Genomic DNA, 19,229 nt, shown 5'->3' on the forward strand with positions numbered 1-19,229 from the left:
TCATGGTGTGCACTGTGTGCACTAAAACCACAGACTTTTTTTACATAGGGGGAAAAAAAAAATCTTGATGCACACACTGGACCTGGTAGGTGAGAAAGCTTAGTGTTTGCCTAAATACATGCAAAGCCTACCTAAGCAACGTAGTTAGCAGTACTCCTCATAAACTGACTAATGGCTTAACATGCAACACTCCCATGAAAGAAAATACAGAATTAGCTACTCACCTTTTGCATGATTCCCTTTTCATAATAATAGCGAAGTGATCGGCTAAGTTTATCATAGTTCATAGCTGGCCTATTTTTCTGAATCCCCCAGCGACGTGCCACCTGCCACAAAAACGGATTAGCATTGATTTGTTAAATGCATTTAATAAGCAGATCTTATCATCAGATACTTTATTTGGGGATTGAGAAGGGGGGAACTCTGCAGGTGCAATGAATAAACACAAGAGAAAAGGTTACCATGACCTGAATTTCCCATGTACTACTACGATTTTTAATTGGACACACAGTCATTCATTAAACTTGAAGCAGATTTACTTATTTGCAAACATGGTGGGGGGTGCATGTGTTTGTTTTTAATAAAGAAAACAAATGAACAAATAAAGCCATGTTAAGAAATATTACATAAAAAAATATTTATCAAGTTCCACCAGAAAACTTTACTGAAAGATGGAAACATTTCTTTGGATAATTGTACCATCCCTGTGTTTTGTTTGCTGTCAGAACACTAAGCTATATTAAACACTCATGCATGCACATTTAGCTCATGAACTAATACAGACTGTACTTGGAATGACAGTGATGTTGAGATTATTAGGAGACATGAGCCAAAAGCCAACTTTCAGTATTAAATATTACTTCAGCAAAGAAAATGAATTATCAGAAGAGGCAGGGTAATCACTTGGAACAACTATATGGTAGTATATGGTAGCATGAAGAACAGCAGAGAAATTTCACAGCTGCATTTATATACTTTCCCTTAAAGAAAAAAATTAAAAGGCAGTTGCAAGCAACTCATGAAGCCATTCCATGGAAAACAATATGCCTTCTGCTCTGACTTATGATTTCTACCTGCCTTTATGCTTTCTGTTTTATTGCCAAAGATAGTTCCGGACAAAGAGACTTTTTGTTTAAAGAGCTTAACTGCTTATTCCCAACCTGAAATTCTAATTGGCTGTTGGTGACATTTCAACAGTGGCTGTACGAACGACTACTATGTCATCAGAGGGGGAAAAAATGTCAGAGCTGATGAACTCTTCAAGCATATTCTTTAAAAATGTTTGAGAGGTGCATATGAAAACAGCTCTGGAAAAAGGAGAGAGCAGCCAAGCAGCTTCTCTGCAGACTGCTCTATGAAACTTTCTGATAGGTGTCTGGAGTCTTTTGATGCAAACCACAGATGACATGCAGCACTGAGAATTGAAGGGACTAAATAACAACAGCAAACTTTGATCTCCATCTGGACACTAATTTTTAAAATTTCTTTTGAAAGCATTATTTCTTTTCAGTGGTGCGTCTTTTCAGGCTTATGTAAATTATCAAGGCTCTGCTAACTTAGCTCTGTTATAGGTGTATTGAAACATACCTCTGATCATGGCAATTTATTCCATCTGTAATTAGGCCTAGATGAGTAACTTTGATTCACCTACTCACCTTTGTAAGACGTGCCTACATCACTCTTTTTTCATTCTTACCAAGTTTTTTTCTGCTTTAATCAGAGTCCTAGAAGTCCCCAACATCACAGTCTTGCATAATAAATAAATACACAGCAAAGATAATTACAATAAAGTAACTGTGGAGAATATGCTATATGGTGTGGTACTTCGGTGTTCTAAGTAAGCGAGCAGGTCCAGAAGTAGTTTTGGTAAGTGAGTCTTCCTGTGTCTGAGCTGCACAGCACTTAGCAAGTCTTGCACTGTGGAAGGGATTCGAGTTTTTAGCCTTCCACTTAACCTTCCTGCTGCAGGCTGCTGTCCCTGGGATAAAGCACCATAAATGGACCCACGCCCAATTCTTAGCCTCCACAGCTCAAAGTTATCTACTTTCTGAATGAACTATGGTGCTCAAGGAGCTGATACATATTCATTTTTGTTGTCACCCTCTCTACAACGGCATAAACCTCCAGAATGGGATGGGATGGAAAGGTCATGTCATTGACATCCTAACCTGCCACAGCTGAACCAACAAGCTCTTTAACTTCCTTTCAATTTACACTTGGCAGCCAACAGAAGTGTGAAACTTCCCATAGGCTATTCTTACTTTAATTGACAGTTTCTGTCAGATCCATGACATTCATATGAAAACAACTTAGGCTCCTTTCTAATCCCCTAAAAGCACACAGGAGTGAGGCAAGTTTCAAGTAGCCTGCCTCCTCCAGACCTTGGATGCAGTGCTGCTTAAAAACATAAAACAACTGCTACAAAGTCAGACAAGCAGATGATTCGGTTAACTTAAATGACAATACCCAATTCTTCAGGAAATTACATAATAAGGAAACCTTTAGGGTTTTGTTTTGCTACTTTCCCTTCCTTAGCTAATAAAATCTATAAAGTTTTTGCACCATCTGCTGGAAACCATTTTTCACTGTCTTCAGTCTTGAAAAGCTTTGGACATAACCTAAAGAGGGTAAAAAATACTGAGACTGGAGCAGGGTGAAAATTACATAGCTCATTCACCAAAATCAAGCAGAAGCCTCTCCAAAGATTTTGCTCTGTTCTGGGCCAGGTCACACAAATAAGAAGGCCCTGTAACCTGCTAAGGCTGCAGACTCGCCAGAAAAGTTTCGGTATCAGATCAGGTAAGACTGTTCTGTGGTCAAATCCTCAGATGCACAGTGTCAGGATCTGCCACAGTGACTGTCACAGAGGATGCTTTAATAAATGAGAGTCAGCACACAGATCCTTACAGCGACCTGTCCCTCAGCTAGACCCTGTCAGGAAGGAAAGGGACACCAGTCCTGTTGCCATCCCCAATGACTCTATCTTCCCCTTAGGGCTATTGGCAGATCATGTAACTTAAGTGCAAGAAAGCTTTCAGGCTGCTTCTGCCAGCAGATGGGTGGGGAACAGTAGAAATAGCTGGTGGAACACAGAACCAGCCTTGCACCCCCAAACCTTCCTACTCAGCTCTAAATCAGAGGGGATTCTGATGGAAAATTTGCTGCAGTCTCCTCTATTACCTAACCCTGCCAAAGGGGCAAAAAAGTAAACCAGAGTAATACTGCTTTTTGACAATCTTAATCAAATCATTCATATCAGTGTAACAACAAAATTCACACACGACAGATTTTCCAGCAGCTTCCATGGCTGTTCAGAACACAGGAGAGACTACGTAATGTTACCTAGTCAAAAAAAGTTTACGTAATAAAATATTCAATTTATGCCTGTTTATCACACAAGTGAACTATGTCATGCTTCAGCAAATGTTCATTAATACAAGTAATTTTATCTACCCCACGAGTCCTTCATGGATCAGGAGAGCTTGTGCATGTGCATGAGTGCTTCCAAGCAAGCCTAGGATCTGTGTGTGCACTAAAACAATCTAGCAATACAGATAAGCAGGAAGACTTGAAAGAAGACTCTCTTTAGAGTGGGATTTATGTAATTTTGATGTGATTTTACTGTTTAACAATCTTAACCTCCTCTTCTGCCATCTGTCAGACTTGGGGTCTTTCAGTCTACAGCCTAGAAGTGTCAAGTTCCCACATCTTCATGCTGAAAAATATTTGGCATTGAAGACAATTCAGGAGTAAGTTTTCAAAGAATTCTGGAACACAGCTCTACCCATGAAGTGATTCCGAAAAGTCCAGACCCAAAAAAATGCCATGTTTTGTAACCCTAGTTACCCAGAGTTTTTGTAACCCTGTTATTACTTTGTAGGATCAGGAGTAAAGTCTATGCTTAACTACGCCTCTGTCCTAACTGAAGCATTTCTCTTGCCAGTCCTTTCTGTCATCCTTCTAAAGTACTACTAGAGCAAAATATTAGAGCAAAAATAAGGTCTAAGAATGAAGAATTGCTATTAAATTTGCAGGATGGGGGAGTGGATATCAAGGCATGCTGTCTGTCTGACCTACCTCCTCTGGCTCAATCAACTTGAATTCCATGCCTCGGCCAGTCCATGCTATGAAGTGAGAGTTTGATGGGTCATCAAGAAGAGCTACCAAGAACTGCCACAGCTGAAGCGAGCCTCGCCGCTGATATGTGGGTCCCTCACGGTACATGCCCGGCTCCTGTTTGACATCACCTGCACAGAATTGCAACAACGTTACATGAGAAATGCACAAAAAGCATCGTCACTTGGTTTGTCAGATAAACCATCAAAGCAATCAGTAGAGTTAATAAAAGAGAGGGAAGGGATTCTTACTGCCTAGTCACCCACAAATGCAACATTGCCCTGTCTGCTCTTAGCTGTAAACACTCTTACAATAACATATTAATATACTAAAAACTATTAAAATTCAGTCACGATTTATGGAAGTCTCCCCAACCCTATCCCATTTTCTTTTGATACGTGCAAATCTCACTTGCCAACCACTCTGCAATATCCTCTATCTGAAATAGCATGAACTATTTTTGTTATGATGTCTGAAGAACTGCGTTTGTGTACTACACTTTGCACAAGCCCCAGTTTTGAAAAGGTAATGTATGCTTCATAAAGCTGCAAAACCCTACTGAGTGGAACTTCTTTTGCATGCAAATGCTTCTAAGGAAAATTTGACAAAGTATTTGACTGGGACTTAAATAGCATGTGCTTTATGTATGGGTATGCAAATCCTGCAGATATGCGGGTTCCTCTGTGGCATACTGGACTCGCACATAAGCACATATTACTTTTATTCCTATCTACATATTAGATTATTTCCCCTGAAAAGCAGTAAATTAGTTCTTGTAAAACTTCAGGTCCACAGGAAGCTTTGTTCCACAAACCGCCAAGGAAAAGCGATCCTGCTATATCCATGCTGTGTCTCTGTTGTCTTTAAATCATACTCATGCTAAACAACTCATGCACCAACAGCTGAAAGGTCTGAGGCTGAAGCAGAGTATTTTTTTCTGCCCACAATGACAGCAATCCTTGTTATGCTGGTAAAACACCTAATTTCAACTACCAGAAGAGCAATACCCTCCAAAAAGCAGAGCGACCTGTTTAATATGGAAAGACAGGATTTTACATTCAACCACAACATTAGGATGCTCTGATGGCCATTACAGAATGGCTCCGTGTAGTGAAAGTAAGGCTAGTAATATTAAAAATTGAGAAACTCTTCCTGTTGCAATCAGGAAAGATAATTGAGTCAATAGCTGTGGAAAACAAATCAACTCCAGGCTTTTTGGTTTATGTGAGGTTCAAATTCCAGTCCTTACAGGCCTTCTTCAAGGACAGGATTTTTCTTTTAACGATAGCCGAGCAATGTGCATATAGCAAGTGCAGAATTACAGAGGATCAGGTTCTTTGCCTGTGCTGATCTTTGATTTCAAATGAAGCAGCTGAGAATCTACTTCTGAAGCATCAAGACTAGGCCTGGACTTACCCCACTTTTGCTTTACAGGCCAAAACACAACGACACATCTGCCATTTTTTCCTCAAAAGTCATCGTGCCAGAAGTATAAACATTTTTACTTGTATCACATCAATCCCGTTAAGTACAAGGTGTTCTCTCAATCGAAAGTCATAGAAGGTAGCAGCAGACTGCTTGCTTTGCAAGCACACAAATATTTCAAAACATTTATTTCTTTTACTTTATTTACCTTTTTTTTTTTTCATTTTTTATTGCCACCCCTTTACAAAACCCAAACAAACAAAAAGGATTTTCAAGAAAGACATAGCCAAATGCTGCCCCTGAAGAATTTTAACTTCTTGTAGTACAGGGTCCGATCCCATTCTTATTAATGTAAATATCAATTTGCCACTGGTACTGAAAACAGATCAGGTCCACAATCATTTTTAGGGAAGAAGACAAAAAAACATGACATGATATGCTTTAAAATGGAAAAAAAACCCACCATATGTATATGCAGTAGACTTTCAATATATGACCTTTTCAGTGAACATGTCAATCCAGTGACAATGCCACGATCGATTGAGCAATATTCCCTTCGGTCTAACATTATTTAAAATGCTCTATTTATTTCTTGCCATTCCTAGCCAATTCCAAAATGCATGTGATACCTCCATTTGAGGAATGTTTCATTCTTGGGTTACTTTCATTTTTGTCTCCATTCTTCAGCAAACACAACAAATGCTGTTAGACACGCAATAGCTTTGTAATCTACGCAAGTCATTTGCAGGGGAAAACAAACAAAATAAAGCAAGAGAAAAGCCCCAAGACTTCTCCAGTTTTTCTTTTAGCTATGGTCAGAGAGCATTCCAAATTACTTCCTTGAGTTGTAGACTTAAGAGAGTCACCAGCAAGAAATACTGCGTCCATCTACTTTGTCTGTAATCAAATAAAACTCAAATCAACTGAGTTACACCACAAAACTGATTCTGCATCAGAGTAACTGAGGAAAATTTGGGCCATTTATTTCAATTGACCTCAGAATTGCTCTTGAAAAAAGAAATCTGTTGTAATGGGTAGCACTGTGAAAAGATCATTGATTTGTTATCAATCCCACTGAAAAATACACCAGTAGAATGTTTAACCTAGTGCACAGACATTGACACAAACACAAAAAATGCCCTATACTCTCACTCCCCACTATTCATCACTTCACAGACAGTGAGACAAGAGGCTTAATCCTCAGTAAAACCAAAGCTCTGGCTTTCTCCACTGTTTTGTTAATTGTAAGAACAGCTTTCATTAAATCACAAAACAACAAGCTGTATGTGATCATCAGTGCAATGGAAATCCTCCTATTACTCCTCAGCAGCACATGAACTGAGGTCCTCTGCTGCAACTCTGGATACAGCATCCTTCGCTGGCAAAAGTCAAACGACATCCTATTGAAGAGGAGAGTTCGGTTTCAAAAGGCAAAGGTCAGCTTTAGTTGGGTGCATTACAAATGGTGTGTTATGGAATCCTCAGTTGGATGTTACTGAGCTTTTTTGATTAGCATCAGAGAAAAGTCCCTCATGTCTTCCCTTTTTCACCCCCACCCCCCGAAAAAGAGAGAGATGTTTCAAACATACCGTCAAACTTCTCTGGAACAACGCAAGTGTCATCATAAAACTGCCTAGGTCCCTTTTCATACATACAGCCTGTAAGTTAAAAAGAGAGAGGTGTTTATATAAAACAGGCATGGAGAAAGAAGAGATCATAGGCTTAATGCCAGAGGGAACACTAAGTCATAAAGGAATCAGATTAGTACCCCACATCCTTTATACACAGCCCCATCGCAACATTTTGGCCTCAGTACAGGGGTGTTTAATTCACGTGTGCTGCACTTCCAAAAGACTGCTAATCTCCACCTGCAGAAACGAAAAAGCACCCATTTTTCTCTATGATTTATTCCGAAATGTTTGTCTCATTTCCTGTTTGACCTAGCATGGCTTTGACTTTTAACCATTAGTTCCTGTAGGTCTTCTCCCTGAGAGACTACAGGAGTCCTGCTCAGCATTTCCTCCTCACACTCACAGAAGCAACCCCCCCACACCTTAACGTTTCTTCCAATTATGATTGCTCTGCAAAATCTCTGCAACCTCGCACTCTTCCTAGCACTCTCTTCATACATATTCCTACTTTTCAGTATTATTTTTATGTTTTGTCTAACCAAAACTGTATTGCATGCCAGCATCAGCCTCACCAGTGCCTACTTAGCAAGACAGAACACCTCCTCCACTCCTGCTTCTCTGTGACCCTCCTTTTGACTGTGAAAATATCACAGAAGGCCTTTTTGCCATACAGTTGCAGTGTTTAGTTGGACTGGTTTCCCACTGTGAAGCCTAGGAGGAGGAGGCCCATCTCAAAATCATTTTTTCCAACGTACTGTTTCCCTGTTCCTTAGGCCTGCTCTACATTCAGCATATTAAAACCCCATTTCATTTAATGTGTCCAGGTTACCAAACAATTCAGATTGTTTTCTGTGACTACCCTGTCCTGCCTGTTTTTACCACTCTGCCCGTCTTTGTGCCATAGTTATCTATTAACTTTGTTCCATATATTTACTGAAAACGTTGAATGGTTACACTCCTGATATCAATTCCTAAAGAACTATAATAGAAACAATCCATTCAGAGATGATTGCCCAGTGACAGCCACTTTCAGAGCTGTCAGTTGGCCAGGTCTTAATGTATTTAATGTGTACTTTATTGATACGGCTTTGTGCTAACTTCTTAATCAGAATGTAATGCAATGGCAAACTGAATGCCATAAAATGTTGAACTATAAGATATAAGTATCTTTATTAATCAAATTTTTAATTTCAGCAAAGAATAGAATCAGATTTGACATGACTTTTATTCCATAAAATCATGTTGACCAATTTCCAAGTGCAGAAAATAACTGCTGAACATCACTGCTTTTTCTACATTGTTCACAACCATTTTACCACCTCTAAGTAATTCTGAGTGCGTAACATGGCTAAGATTGTTTTTCCCCTATTTGTGCTGTGATTATAACTCAAATCTGTTGACCTTAGCCCTGCAGTTTGTGGATTTTTCCCTGATGTCTTTCACCTCCCTTTTCAAGCTTCTACACTTCATATAATTTCACTTACCAATACTGTTCTAAATTTCCATCTCCTGTTTCACCCTCCCTGTTAAACACTATCTTTTAGTTCTATTTTCTGTCTTTATTCCAGACCAAAAGCAGTTGAGCTTTTAGCCAGATTCGTTATCTTTCCAGCTGTGCCTTTTCACTAGTGAATGAAGTCTTACTAGATGACTTTGATTCATACATCTGCCTGAATTCTCATTAATATCAACACAAATTTCCCTCATGTTTCTGCAATTTGGCCCTTGGAAGAAAAACAAATAAACCCTAAACAAACAAACAAAAAGTCACATATTGACAAGAAAAATACACCAAAGCAGGAAAGTGGAGGGTACAATCTCTCTTTCAGTGGTCATTTTTTCCTAGTTCTATTGAATTTCTTGTTTTTAATACATATAAAGTGCTTTTATTCAGAACTCTTAATGCTCTGTCCTACTGAGATCACTGGGAGGTTTGGTATGCATCACATGGCTGTACAACTTGGACCCGAGCAGCACGAAAACTTTGCAAAAATTGTAATGAAGGCGAAAGCCGAAAACCTTCACCGACTTTAGTGTATAAAATGGGTTACTTAACAGTTAACTGAGCCTGTCACACCAACAGCCTGGAAAATATCACTTCAGCAGAAAAGGTAAAACAGACAAATTTTTAAGTGTCTCTTCCTTTCAACTGCTAGGGGCTTTGAAAAGCAGAATGAGCAATAATAAAATTGTTCCTATCCTGATCAACTTGTGGCACTAAAAGAAGCTACAAAACAATCAGCACATCAGAAACTCAAGACAAGGAAGGGAAAGAAAGATGATGTGAGACTTTCCAGCAGCAGAATTAAGCCAGTGAGCCTCAAATCCCTCCAGGCTTTTTACGTTTTTATGTTTCTCTCATACAAAAGCAATACATAATAGAAAACTTAACTTCTGTTCTGTTTGGGTGAGCCAGGAAGCCTTCTTGCCTCATGTAAATGGAATGGCAGCTAGGCACTTCTGAAAGGAGAAGACAATGCTAGTCAAAAGACTGTCTGGAATTAAAAGGGTTCAGGTTATCAATGAGACAGGCTGCAGGCAGAAGAGCAACAAAAATGATGCAAGTTACAGCGAGGGGGAACCTGTCAACACACAGTCAGCATTTCAGTGCAGCACGCACAAGGCATGGCAGAGGAGGAAATCATAATGTGAGGACCACAGATCCCATCTAACACAGGCACTTGAATCCAAAGCCTTATTGTAACCAGCTTTGCTAAAAGCTGACTCCTGTGACAGTTACACTTTAGATCATTCACAGAGAAAAAAAAACCCTCACAAGACAGTAGGAATATTTTAATCCCTGTGCCTGCATATCTTTCTAACTAATCCAACCTAACCTTCTCCATCGATTACACAGGAAAGCCCACCAACCACACCTGAGACTTACCAACTTAATATAAGCTTATATAACTTATATAAGTTTATAACATTGGAGTGAATTGAGTAGGATATTCTCCAGTTAAGGATTTGAAGGGTTAATGAACTTCTCTGCAATTGCTAAGCATTTAGTCTAGGAATTCAGATGCATCAATTTCACCTTCAACCTATACATATTTAAAAGGAAAAAGGCAACCCACACACACAAAAAAAAATCACTGTGCACATTCTAAGTAAAACAGACATATATTTGCCACTCCCCACCTCTACTCAAATCAGCAAGAAGAATGAGAAAAAACAAACAGAAGTAATGAAACCAGTGCTCTTTAAATGTCTTTCTTTTTTTCCCCATGTCTTGTGCTGTCCCAGAGTAGCCACATTCTGTGCACAGGGACTTGCAAACAGAAATACACCATAAATATTTGCCCTTCTAGACCGTGTTTAACCCACTTCTGGGATATCAAAAATCTTGCTTAACAAAGTCTATTTGATCTTGTGATAAACTCCTACTCTAAGCTATGCAATCTGTTTCCAGTACCTTGTAAACTCTTCAAGAGATGCAGAGGTCGAAAGAGCAGACATTATTTTTCCAACACTGCCTACAGACTCTTTCAGGCTGTGATTCCAAATTTCACTGTTCACTGACTAGTGATGAGTATCAAAGATTTGGCAGGATAAGAAAATGAGGTTTTCCACTGACTTCACAAAACAAGTGAAACACAGGGCAGTAATAATAAGTTTCCTCTAACAGTCCATGGTCTCTCTTGCTCATCTGTGCTGAACTCTTCATTACGTCCCCTCTCGATAAATCACTCGGTGCCTGCCTGCTCAGGCCTCAAGAATCTCTAATGTCTCAGGCAGCTATTCTGAGCAACCACAGGAATCAGCGACTCAGTGATCACCTGAGTCAAGTATAGCTCTGTAGGCTAGAAGTCAAGGCTACAAGTAGTGGTTCACCTGCCAGGAATCACTCATGTTACCAAGTAGATTGAATTTTAAGGAGAATGGAAAAATCTACATTAAAAAAAAAAAAAAAAAGAGGAAGCAGTAGAACTGAAACAGATGCTATTTTCTATTTTAGGTAAAAACTCACTAGTATTGGCAGCAAAACCCCTTTTGACTCATGAACTTCACTCTTGCAAAGTGATACTGCGGAGTCTATGGAATAAAGAATTCTGCATGCATCCAAGAAGTTGTGTTCTTAGCCAATTTGGGGTTTCATCTCCCATGCTCCTAAGTCAATTATAATTAACATCTGGAGTCTCTTTAAGACAAGCACTGTTTGTATCAACATTGCTTAATCTACTGGTTAGATTTTGCTTCAACAGTCCACAGAGGACCAAAAAATACAGCAAGGAAGAGTTTATTTCTCGTAAAGTAACTAGAGTCTTGTTATCCTAAAGTGCTATCAGTTAATTTATGACTATCAGAGTGGGTCAGACTCTAATCAAATTGTAGAAACATTTCCAAAGTGATTATTCAATCAAATGACTAACATGGTTAATTAGGAGCCATAAACATTGCTCTGAAGTTCATCAAAGTAATGACTTGCCCAGAAAAATTACTGCTAATTAAATTGCCTGCTGCTTTCATTTCTACCTTATCTAATAAAAAGTCCAACCAATGAAATTTAGCATTGCAGTTTTAAATTGTACTAAATGCTTGACTAAGACCCAGAAGTATTTTTACAAGCTAAGCGTAGCTACTTCAAAAGAAAACATTTTAGTGCAGAAATTACAGAGCAATTATATGTTTTCTTCTCCTTAAAGCATTGTTTCAAGACAACAAATACAACAGAAGTAGGCATAAAATACTTCCAGGGCAGGATCCAAGTGTCTGAAGTAACTGATTTGATCACCTTTTAGCAATTTTCAGTCCTTGAAGAAAAATGTGCCTGGACTTAGGACACACAACAAACTTATTTTAGACTTTTAATGAAGTAATTCACACTGTAAAGTTACATCATCTCTGGAACAGCAGAGTCCCTTTAAAAAAAAGATAACTAAAAATATGGAAATGTTAAAAAATTATTTCACCTTTTATTATTAATTTGGAATATTTAGAATTATTTTTCATTGCTCTTCTTGCTAACAGCAACATAGCAGTCACCTTAAAACAGTGAATACAGCCTTATATCATGTTGGTTTGAAACCATTTTTTTCCCAGTAGGTGTTGTTTTAAAATTACATGTAATGTAGACATTGCAGAAATACCTTCTCATCTGGGACTGACACTGAGAAAAATACTGGAAATAAGCTCTGCTGTGCCTTAATCAAAATATATGAAAGCAGAAAAAGCCCAGAGGTCCTCAGGACAACAAAGATCTCATACTAAATTTAGCAGGCACAGGTTGTAGGTTTCATTATCAAGTAAGACACCTGAGTGGTCCCTTGGTAAGGAAGTATTTCATATCGATTATCATATCAGAATTTAAAGGGCCAGGTTTTCTCAGCCCTGTATAACTCGAAGCAGGTAAGGAATCTTTAAATCCTTGTTTCTCATTGTTTTTCAGAGATAAGGACTAAGTTTCAGACCCACAATCACACCCTGCAGAGAAACACACAGATTTTCAGCCCATGTCCATAGCCAGGCAAGACGCAGGGATGATAAAGTTCCTGCAGGCAATGGGATGAAGTGACTGTCTTCTGAGTGAAGCAGAGCAAAGCAAAATCAGGAAACCTGAAACAGGATTTATCCTTCAGCTGTTCCTGCTTTTGACCTGACATATCCTTCCTCTCTAAAAGACACATTGTTATGTTACGCTCTAACTCTGAATTACTTTTAGTTCACTCTATCATCATCATCTGCAGATTTGGAGGCCCAGAGCACCACCCATGTGCACGTGACAAAGCACAGTGTGATACAGAGGTATTGCATTACCTATGTGCATGTGCAGAGAGCGGGATGGGGAGAGCGAGGCTTAGAAGGCGTGCACAACCTGGAGCAGGGGGGAAGAGGCTGAGCTACCTGCCGGGCCTTGCTCTCCACGTGGCAGCTCGGCTGAACGGATCCATGTGCTGGCGAGGCTGCTAACCAGGCACTCCCATTCATCAAACAGCCCAACTCCCGTGTGAAACTTCCCTGCCTTCCTACAGGGATAAAACAAAGTGATGACACTACAACTAGAACCTTCTTACTGTTTGGCCTCCTACTTCTCTGACTGACACTTTATTACCAACTAAATCATATGAAGAACAGTTCCCAAAAGGAACTGTTCCCAAAGGAGTAGTTCCCCAAAAGTTCAGAGGTACTCCGCTAGCAGTGAATACAGCCAGTCCTGGAATTTAACCTACACCATATTCTCCTCGATCACCCTTTTGGTCTGAAAAGTAATTACGTGGGTTCTGGCTCCTATTTCAGCAGTTCAGAGTTGGTACATCTATACAAACAGACTTAAATACGCTGTGCCACTTGTCTTCTCATGGGCAAGAAGCAGAGCACATGCAGATTCTTTCTCCTCGTGCTGCTGGGCACGGAAGGGCATGCACAAGCCCCTCAGGCAGCTGGGACAAACCAAGCTCCCAGGCACCACGTGCACGTGCCGCCCTGACCCTGTGCTGCACACACTGACAGTACACCAGTCCTCCCTCCACAGAGCTCCACAAAGCTCTTACTTGAGCAATACCAGCACCTCTCTGGTACAGGGAGAGGTGGCTGATGCAGTGGGAAAGATTTCTACTAAGTGCAGACGCTAAGGTAGGCTGTTGAAAAGAAGATGTTCAAGCTAGAACACGTCATACTTTTGGCCTCAAACATAAAACATCACAATCAGGCTGCAAATACACTTTTCTGTTCATGGATTTCCCAGGGCTCTAACAAAGTGTTTACAAAGCAGCACACCATCCACCACCCAAACACATTTAGCCTCCTGGTGGAAAGCAGCTGTTTACCACCATGGAGAAGCTCTAACTAGCTCAAGGGTGAGGAATGATACTGGAATCACTGAAAACCAGACTGGGCTTCTTTGGCAAGAAAAGCAATTCTTCAAACTCGATTGCAAGAAGTGGCTGAGGTGGCACCATGTATAACGGATCAAAACGTATGGAGAAGTACTAAATGATTCTTTTTCATCGTGAAACCTATGATGTTGTAAACCTGTAGAACACATATAGATTAGAACTCATATTTCTCTCCAAAGGTGTCATTCAGGTAGAAATACTCAAACTAATGACAGTATCTCTAGACTGGAATTACCTGAACATATTTCACAACTCAAATGCTGGTGGGTCAGGTTTTAGGTCAAATACCTTTAAAAGTCCTAGCCACTCAGCAGCTATGTAATTACAACACAGTACTACAAATTGTAAAACCCTGGATATACATAAGTCAGCATTATTTTTTCATTAGCAGGTTCAGGATGAAAAACGTAGGTGCACTGAAGTTACATTGGTGAAAACAGAGCCACTATCTTCTCTAAAAAGCAACTTAAAAATTAAGCATTTTTTTCCTAAATCATTATGCAGTTTAAAAACATTCAGAGGGGAAGGTTTTGTTCATCATTTTGTCTGTCACTACCCTTTGTACCAGCAATTAGGAAAAAAAAGAATCTACAAGCATGTGCACTCACAGACACACATACATTCCCTTCTAAAAAAATAGCTAATTAAAATTTGTTAAGTGTAATTTCTTACATCTCACTTGACAAAATCCTGCTGGCGAACTAGGTTTGGTCCCACCAGCTCACATCTAAGTGGAACCATTACACACGTACAGAGGAAAAAAAAAAAAAAAGCCAACCCTTAAGCAAACAGCTTCCTTTCCACAACTTCAGCTTTTAGATCTATGACAACATCTAATGCATTTTCTGAGACCAGATGTCAACAGCCTGCCTAGGCGATGTGTAACTTTTTATACAGCGGAACAGGAAAACAAAGGCTCATACATTCAGCTCTGAATTGAAATTCCACATGGAGCTGATCTTTTGAGCATACTTTAAAACCATGTATTTGCTTTTATTAATCTCAGTAACTGTAAAATGTATTTTAAACATTGCTTCCCTTTGAATTCAACAAAAGACAGCAGTATTTTCTCTCTCTCTCACTCCTTTTGTTGGTAATCTAACTGCAAAAATGTCTGTGTTGCTTTTTCTCCCCCGCCCCATCCCTTGCCTGTAAAATCGAAGTTGGACAAACACTGCACGGCTGAAGTGACATATTTGAATGGAATTCAGACCAACCAGTTCCTGTTTATGTTTCTGATTTGAGAATGTAGCCTTCTCATTCACTATACATTAGAAACACACCAAGGCCATAAACGGTGTCCGGTTACAGGCAGGCAGGGCCAAGGAGCATTAATCATTACTTTAAGGCAACTGGCAAAAGCAGCAGCTGAGGGAACACTACACCCTTCAGCTCTGCATAAATGGACATTCCAGGGTTTGGCGTGTGTGGGTTGGTTGCTTTTTTGGTTGGTGTTTTTGTTTTTTTTTTTTTCCCCCTTCAGCATCCATTTTATGAATGAAACTTCAGGCTGCACAGAGTCCATTCATATAAAAGCTGTGCTCACAGGGCTGCGCCTCTGGGGATCAATCGGTCTTGGCTAAGGCTGATGTGATTGGTTTAAGGCAGGCTTCAGCCTTCCATTACTGATTTAAAATGCAGTCTGTGTCCATTTGACCTGCGTTAATGCACAAAGAGTAAATCCAGACTGCGCTTTCAATCCTCAAATCAAATCATTAGCCAGTGCCACTTACTGTAACTGTAGATTTAGAGGATATTTATCCATTTCTTTGAAAAACAGGGACTGCAGGACAATTTTTTAAGATCATATTGTCTGCTTTGAAAGGAAAAAGAGTACAGTCTCCTGCCTATATGCTCACATTAACTTGATATTTGCGTTTTCCTTTTTTCATGAAGACAACATTACAAAACGAATTCTATTCTAACTACAGATTTCACTTCTAACTACAGACTTCTTTCAGGAATAATTAGTGAACAGAGGAAATCAGCTCAATGGGACACAACTCAAAAGTTAAAGTTCTGCCTTTCATAGTATTCTGAAGCCCAGGTTTCCCAAGTTCCCCTCTCAGATGCCCTCATTTTCTACTGTCATACTATCCAACAGCAGATTTGTGTTTATGTGTTTTAAGAGCAAGTACAAAGTGCAGTGTAGCTTAACTACCGAACAAAATCCACACTCGTTCACTGAAGCAACACAGCAAAGACAGGCTCCTGAAATAAGAGGGTGAATTATTTTAAACCACAGAAGTAAGACTTCAGAAAACTGCAAAACCAAAATGAGGAGAGGAGATTTCTTAAACCTCCTGAATTCAGGAACAAACCCTTAACCCCTCTCCCCTCCTGCCTGTACACCAGCTGGATTTTCACTGAGAACAATTGAACTGCTGTGTAAAAGAATTTCTTTAAGGCCATAAGGAGATGCAGTTTTGAGATGCACGTACTCAAGCACTGTGTCCAGGAAAAGGATGGAGTTAGTTCTGTTTCACAGAGCATTTTTTAATACTGTGTTCAAAGATACTGCAAATATTTGCAGCCTGCTCCCCACCCAAAAAAAGTCAAATAAAACCTGGAGAGAACCTGAGGTAAAGATTAAGCAGCCGGAGGATTTATGAAGGAAGATCTTAACAACAATTCACACAGACAGACCAAGAGTATACATCCAAACTGTCTACAGAGATTTAGAGGTGGCACATTAATACCAAGAAATTATTTAGAATGAGACGAGATGTAGCTACGAGCAAAGGAATGGAACTGATGGAAGGGAAAATTCAGGCCTATGATCAAGAAATATTTCTTAACTGTGAGGTCTATTAGTCTGTGAAATAATCTCCTGGGGGAGTAATTGTAGTAGTAATACTTAGCACTCATTCAGCGCTTTACATTTTCAAAGCACTGTACAAAAACTAGGCAATATAATTAAAGACAGTAGAAGAAGCACCAAGAACTGTGTAATTTTAAATGCTGCACTGGTCAATGCACTAGGCAACATCCTAGAAAAAGTAAATCTGCACTGACTTTGACTGACAACTAAGATTGTTTTTTCCTTCACACTAGCATCTCCAAATAAATTTTACCTCCAAGAAGTACAATAGAATATCAACTGTTGTTTAAAAAAGGAAAGAAAAAAATAAAACAGCAATCAGCAAATAAATATGCTTCCAAGGAATAAATTTAATTTTTTTTGTCCCCCTGAAATTTTAATTCAACACATTCCCTTATGCTGTTTTGCAAACTCCCAAATTTAAGGACTTGTCAGCTGATTTCTAGGGAAGAATGTGCTACTAGGGATTTTTTTCCACACTAACTCACACTGATTTGCTTTTCAAAAAACACCACATGGGGTATTTGAAAGGAACTCTTGCATTTTATTGTGTTCTCCGTCATTAGGTAAATATGTATTTATAAGAGGGATGGCAGAATGCTAACGACATCCTATACCTGTAAGAACAAACAAAGGGGGTTAGGAACTGTCATAATTACAACTTCGTGCACGACTGTGATACAACTCCTTTGTTGCAGATGAATTATGAGACAGCCTTTTGCCTCAGCACTCTTGCCTCTGGAGCACACAGGTCAAAACAGTTTGGGGGAGGGAGAGCCATGCTTGTAAACAGCTTTGCAGGTGGAGCCCCTCCTTCATTTGTTACAGAGGCTGGAAGTTGTGCACTTAATGAGGTAGAACGTTTCAAGAAAGGGAAAGATGACCTCAAGATTAATACAGCTGAGTGGTCAATTTTAGGCCCAAACAAAGCTCAGTCCAGCCCCAGCAAAGTTTTCCAAATTAGCCATGTCACTTCTGCCAGATTTCTTGTGTTACATGTTTCTTTTGTTTTTGCAGCATTTTCACAGGGACCCTAACATGATGTTCCTTCACTTCCTTGCCTAGAAATACAAAGAAAGTCATGAACATATGTAACAAGTAATGTTCTTTAAAAATTATTCAATCCTAACTGGGTACCCCAAATAAACAGCTATATATATCTGATGTGTCTTTCTGCCTCTGTCATCTCTCTTAACATGAGGGTTGATTCCATATCCATTCACATGCCAACACAAGGTATTTATTGTTTCTGAGGCCTTAGGAATTAAAGGGATGAGCAACTCAGGGAGCAAGATGTGGAGGCTAGTAATTCTGCATGGATAGTTCATTCCTTAAGTGATGTGACTAGCATCTTGGAAGAAAACTCTGGAAATGACAGGGAGAGATGCAAAATTTTTTAAGGTCCATTCAAGTGTATTAATCATGAGGTCATCCTGAACTGTAACAGTGAGAACAGCCCCGCTAATGCCTGTAGCCTGCTCAGGACAGAATCTATCTAGATTTCAACAGATAAATTCCTGGCAATCAATAATAGGTATATGCAAGCAACAATCCCTCCTGTACTTCCCTCTTAACACCACTGTGCAACAAATTTCACAGTTCCCAAAGACATGTTCACAGAAGAGCTTTACAACCAAAATAACTATTTCAGTTGGGTAAAATAAAATATGATATTTAAACCTAACAACTCAAAATGTCATTTTAAAACTGGAGTTTTAGAAGTAATTGGTACATGCACAGCTAGGGTAATAACTTAGTATATTTGAAAATACACTACATTGCATAGGGAGGATCAAGTCTGCAAAGATCCTGCTTAAAAATAAAGCCTAGAGCAGATGATGTATCTCAGGTTTGGCCTTTTTGTATACCTGAATACATGAACTGAATTCTAGAAGTGCTAACAGTACATGAATGCCCACTATTAGCCCTTGTAAACACAGGTCCTGGGAAGTCTTCTGGAGTATATTAATTAATGATGCAAAATCTCAAGACTCTTTGTCTTTGGCTGCATCTCTGTGCTTAGAGCTGCTAGATACAGCAACAAGTACTAAATACATCTGACTGGCAGCCATGAAAAATGAATCTGTGGCAGAAGATAAGGTTTGATTGATTGAACATGTATGATGCACTGTGACTCCTGGAAGTGTGGATGGGTAAGGAAGAGCTGCTACTCTGTTGACATTTTTCTTTTTCCATTATCTCAAACATTCCGCAGTAGAAATAGCATACCTGCAATTACAATTACAACTAATTGATCTGCCATTTCCCATGTCATAATTAATGTCATGTTTTAATAGAGTTATAATCATTCTATAATAATGCTTTTCATTCACCAGCTTCCCACAAAGTATGAAAGTATAGAGCACAAAAGCAATGAACTTTTATGAGGCTCTTTCAAAA

At 39.3% G+C, this 19,229-nt stretch overlaps 1 protein-coding gene across 6 annotated transcripts in view; it reads right to left on the reverse strand.

The window, feature by feature from the left end:
• Positions 1 to 19,229, reverse strand: part of ETV1 (ets variant 1) — a 64,773-nt gene that overhangs the window by 4,006 nt on the left and 41,538 nt on the right. For 5 of the 6 annotated variants that reach the window (XM_008950400.1, XM_008950399.1, XM_008950403.1 and 2 more), the window contains 5 exons: positions 9,565 to 9,632; position 8,919; positions 7,131 to 7,199; positions 4,078 to 4,247; positions 225 to 326 (listed from right to left, as the gene is read on the reverse strand). In XM_008950400.1, coding sequence (XP_008948648.1) covers positions 225 to 326; positions 4,078 to 4,247; positions 7,131 to 7,199; position 8,919; positions 9,565 to 9,632 — 410 coding nt within the window. The remainder of the gene's footprint in view (positions 1 to 224; positions 327 to 4,077; positions 4,248 to 7,130; positions 7,200 to 8,918; positions 8,920 to 9,564; positions 9,633 to 19,229) is intronic. The other variant, XM_008950401.1, reaches the window with a different exon arrangement.

The sequence above is a fragment of the Merops nubicus genome, unplaced genomic scaffold, assembly GCF_000691845.1.
Source record: "Merops nubicus isolate BGI_N331 unplaced genomic scaffold, ASM69184v1 scaffold15212, whole genome shotgun sequence".
Classification (NCBI taxonomy): Eukaryota; Metazoa; Chordata; class Aves; order Coraciiformes; family Meropidae; genus Merops; species Merops nubicus.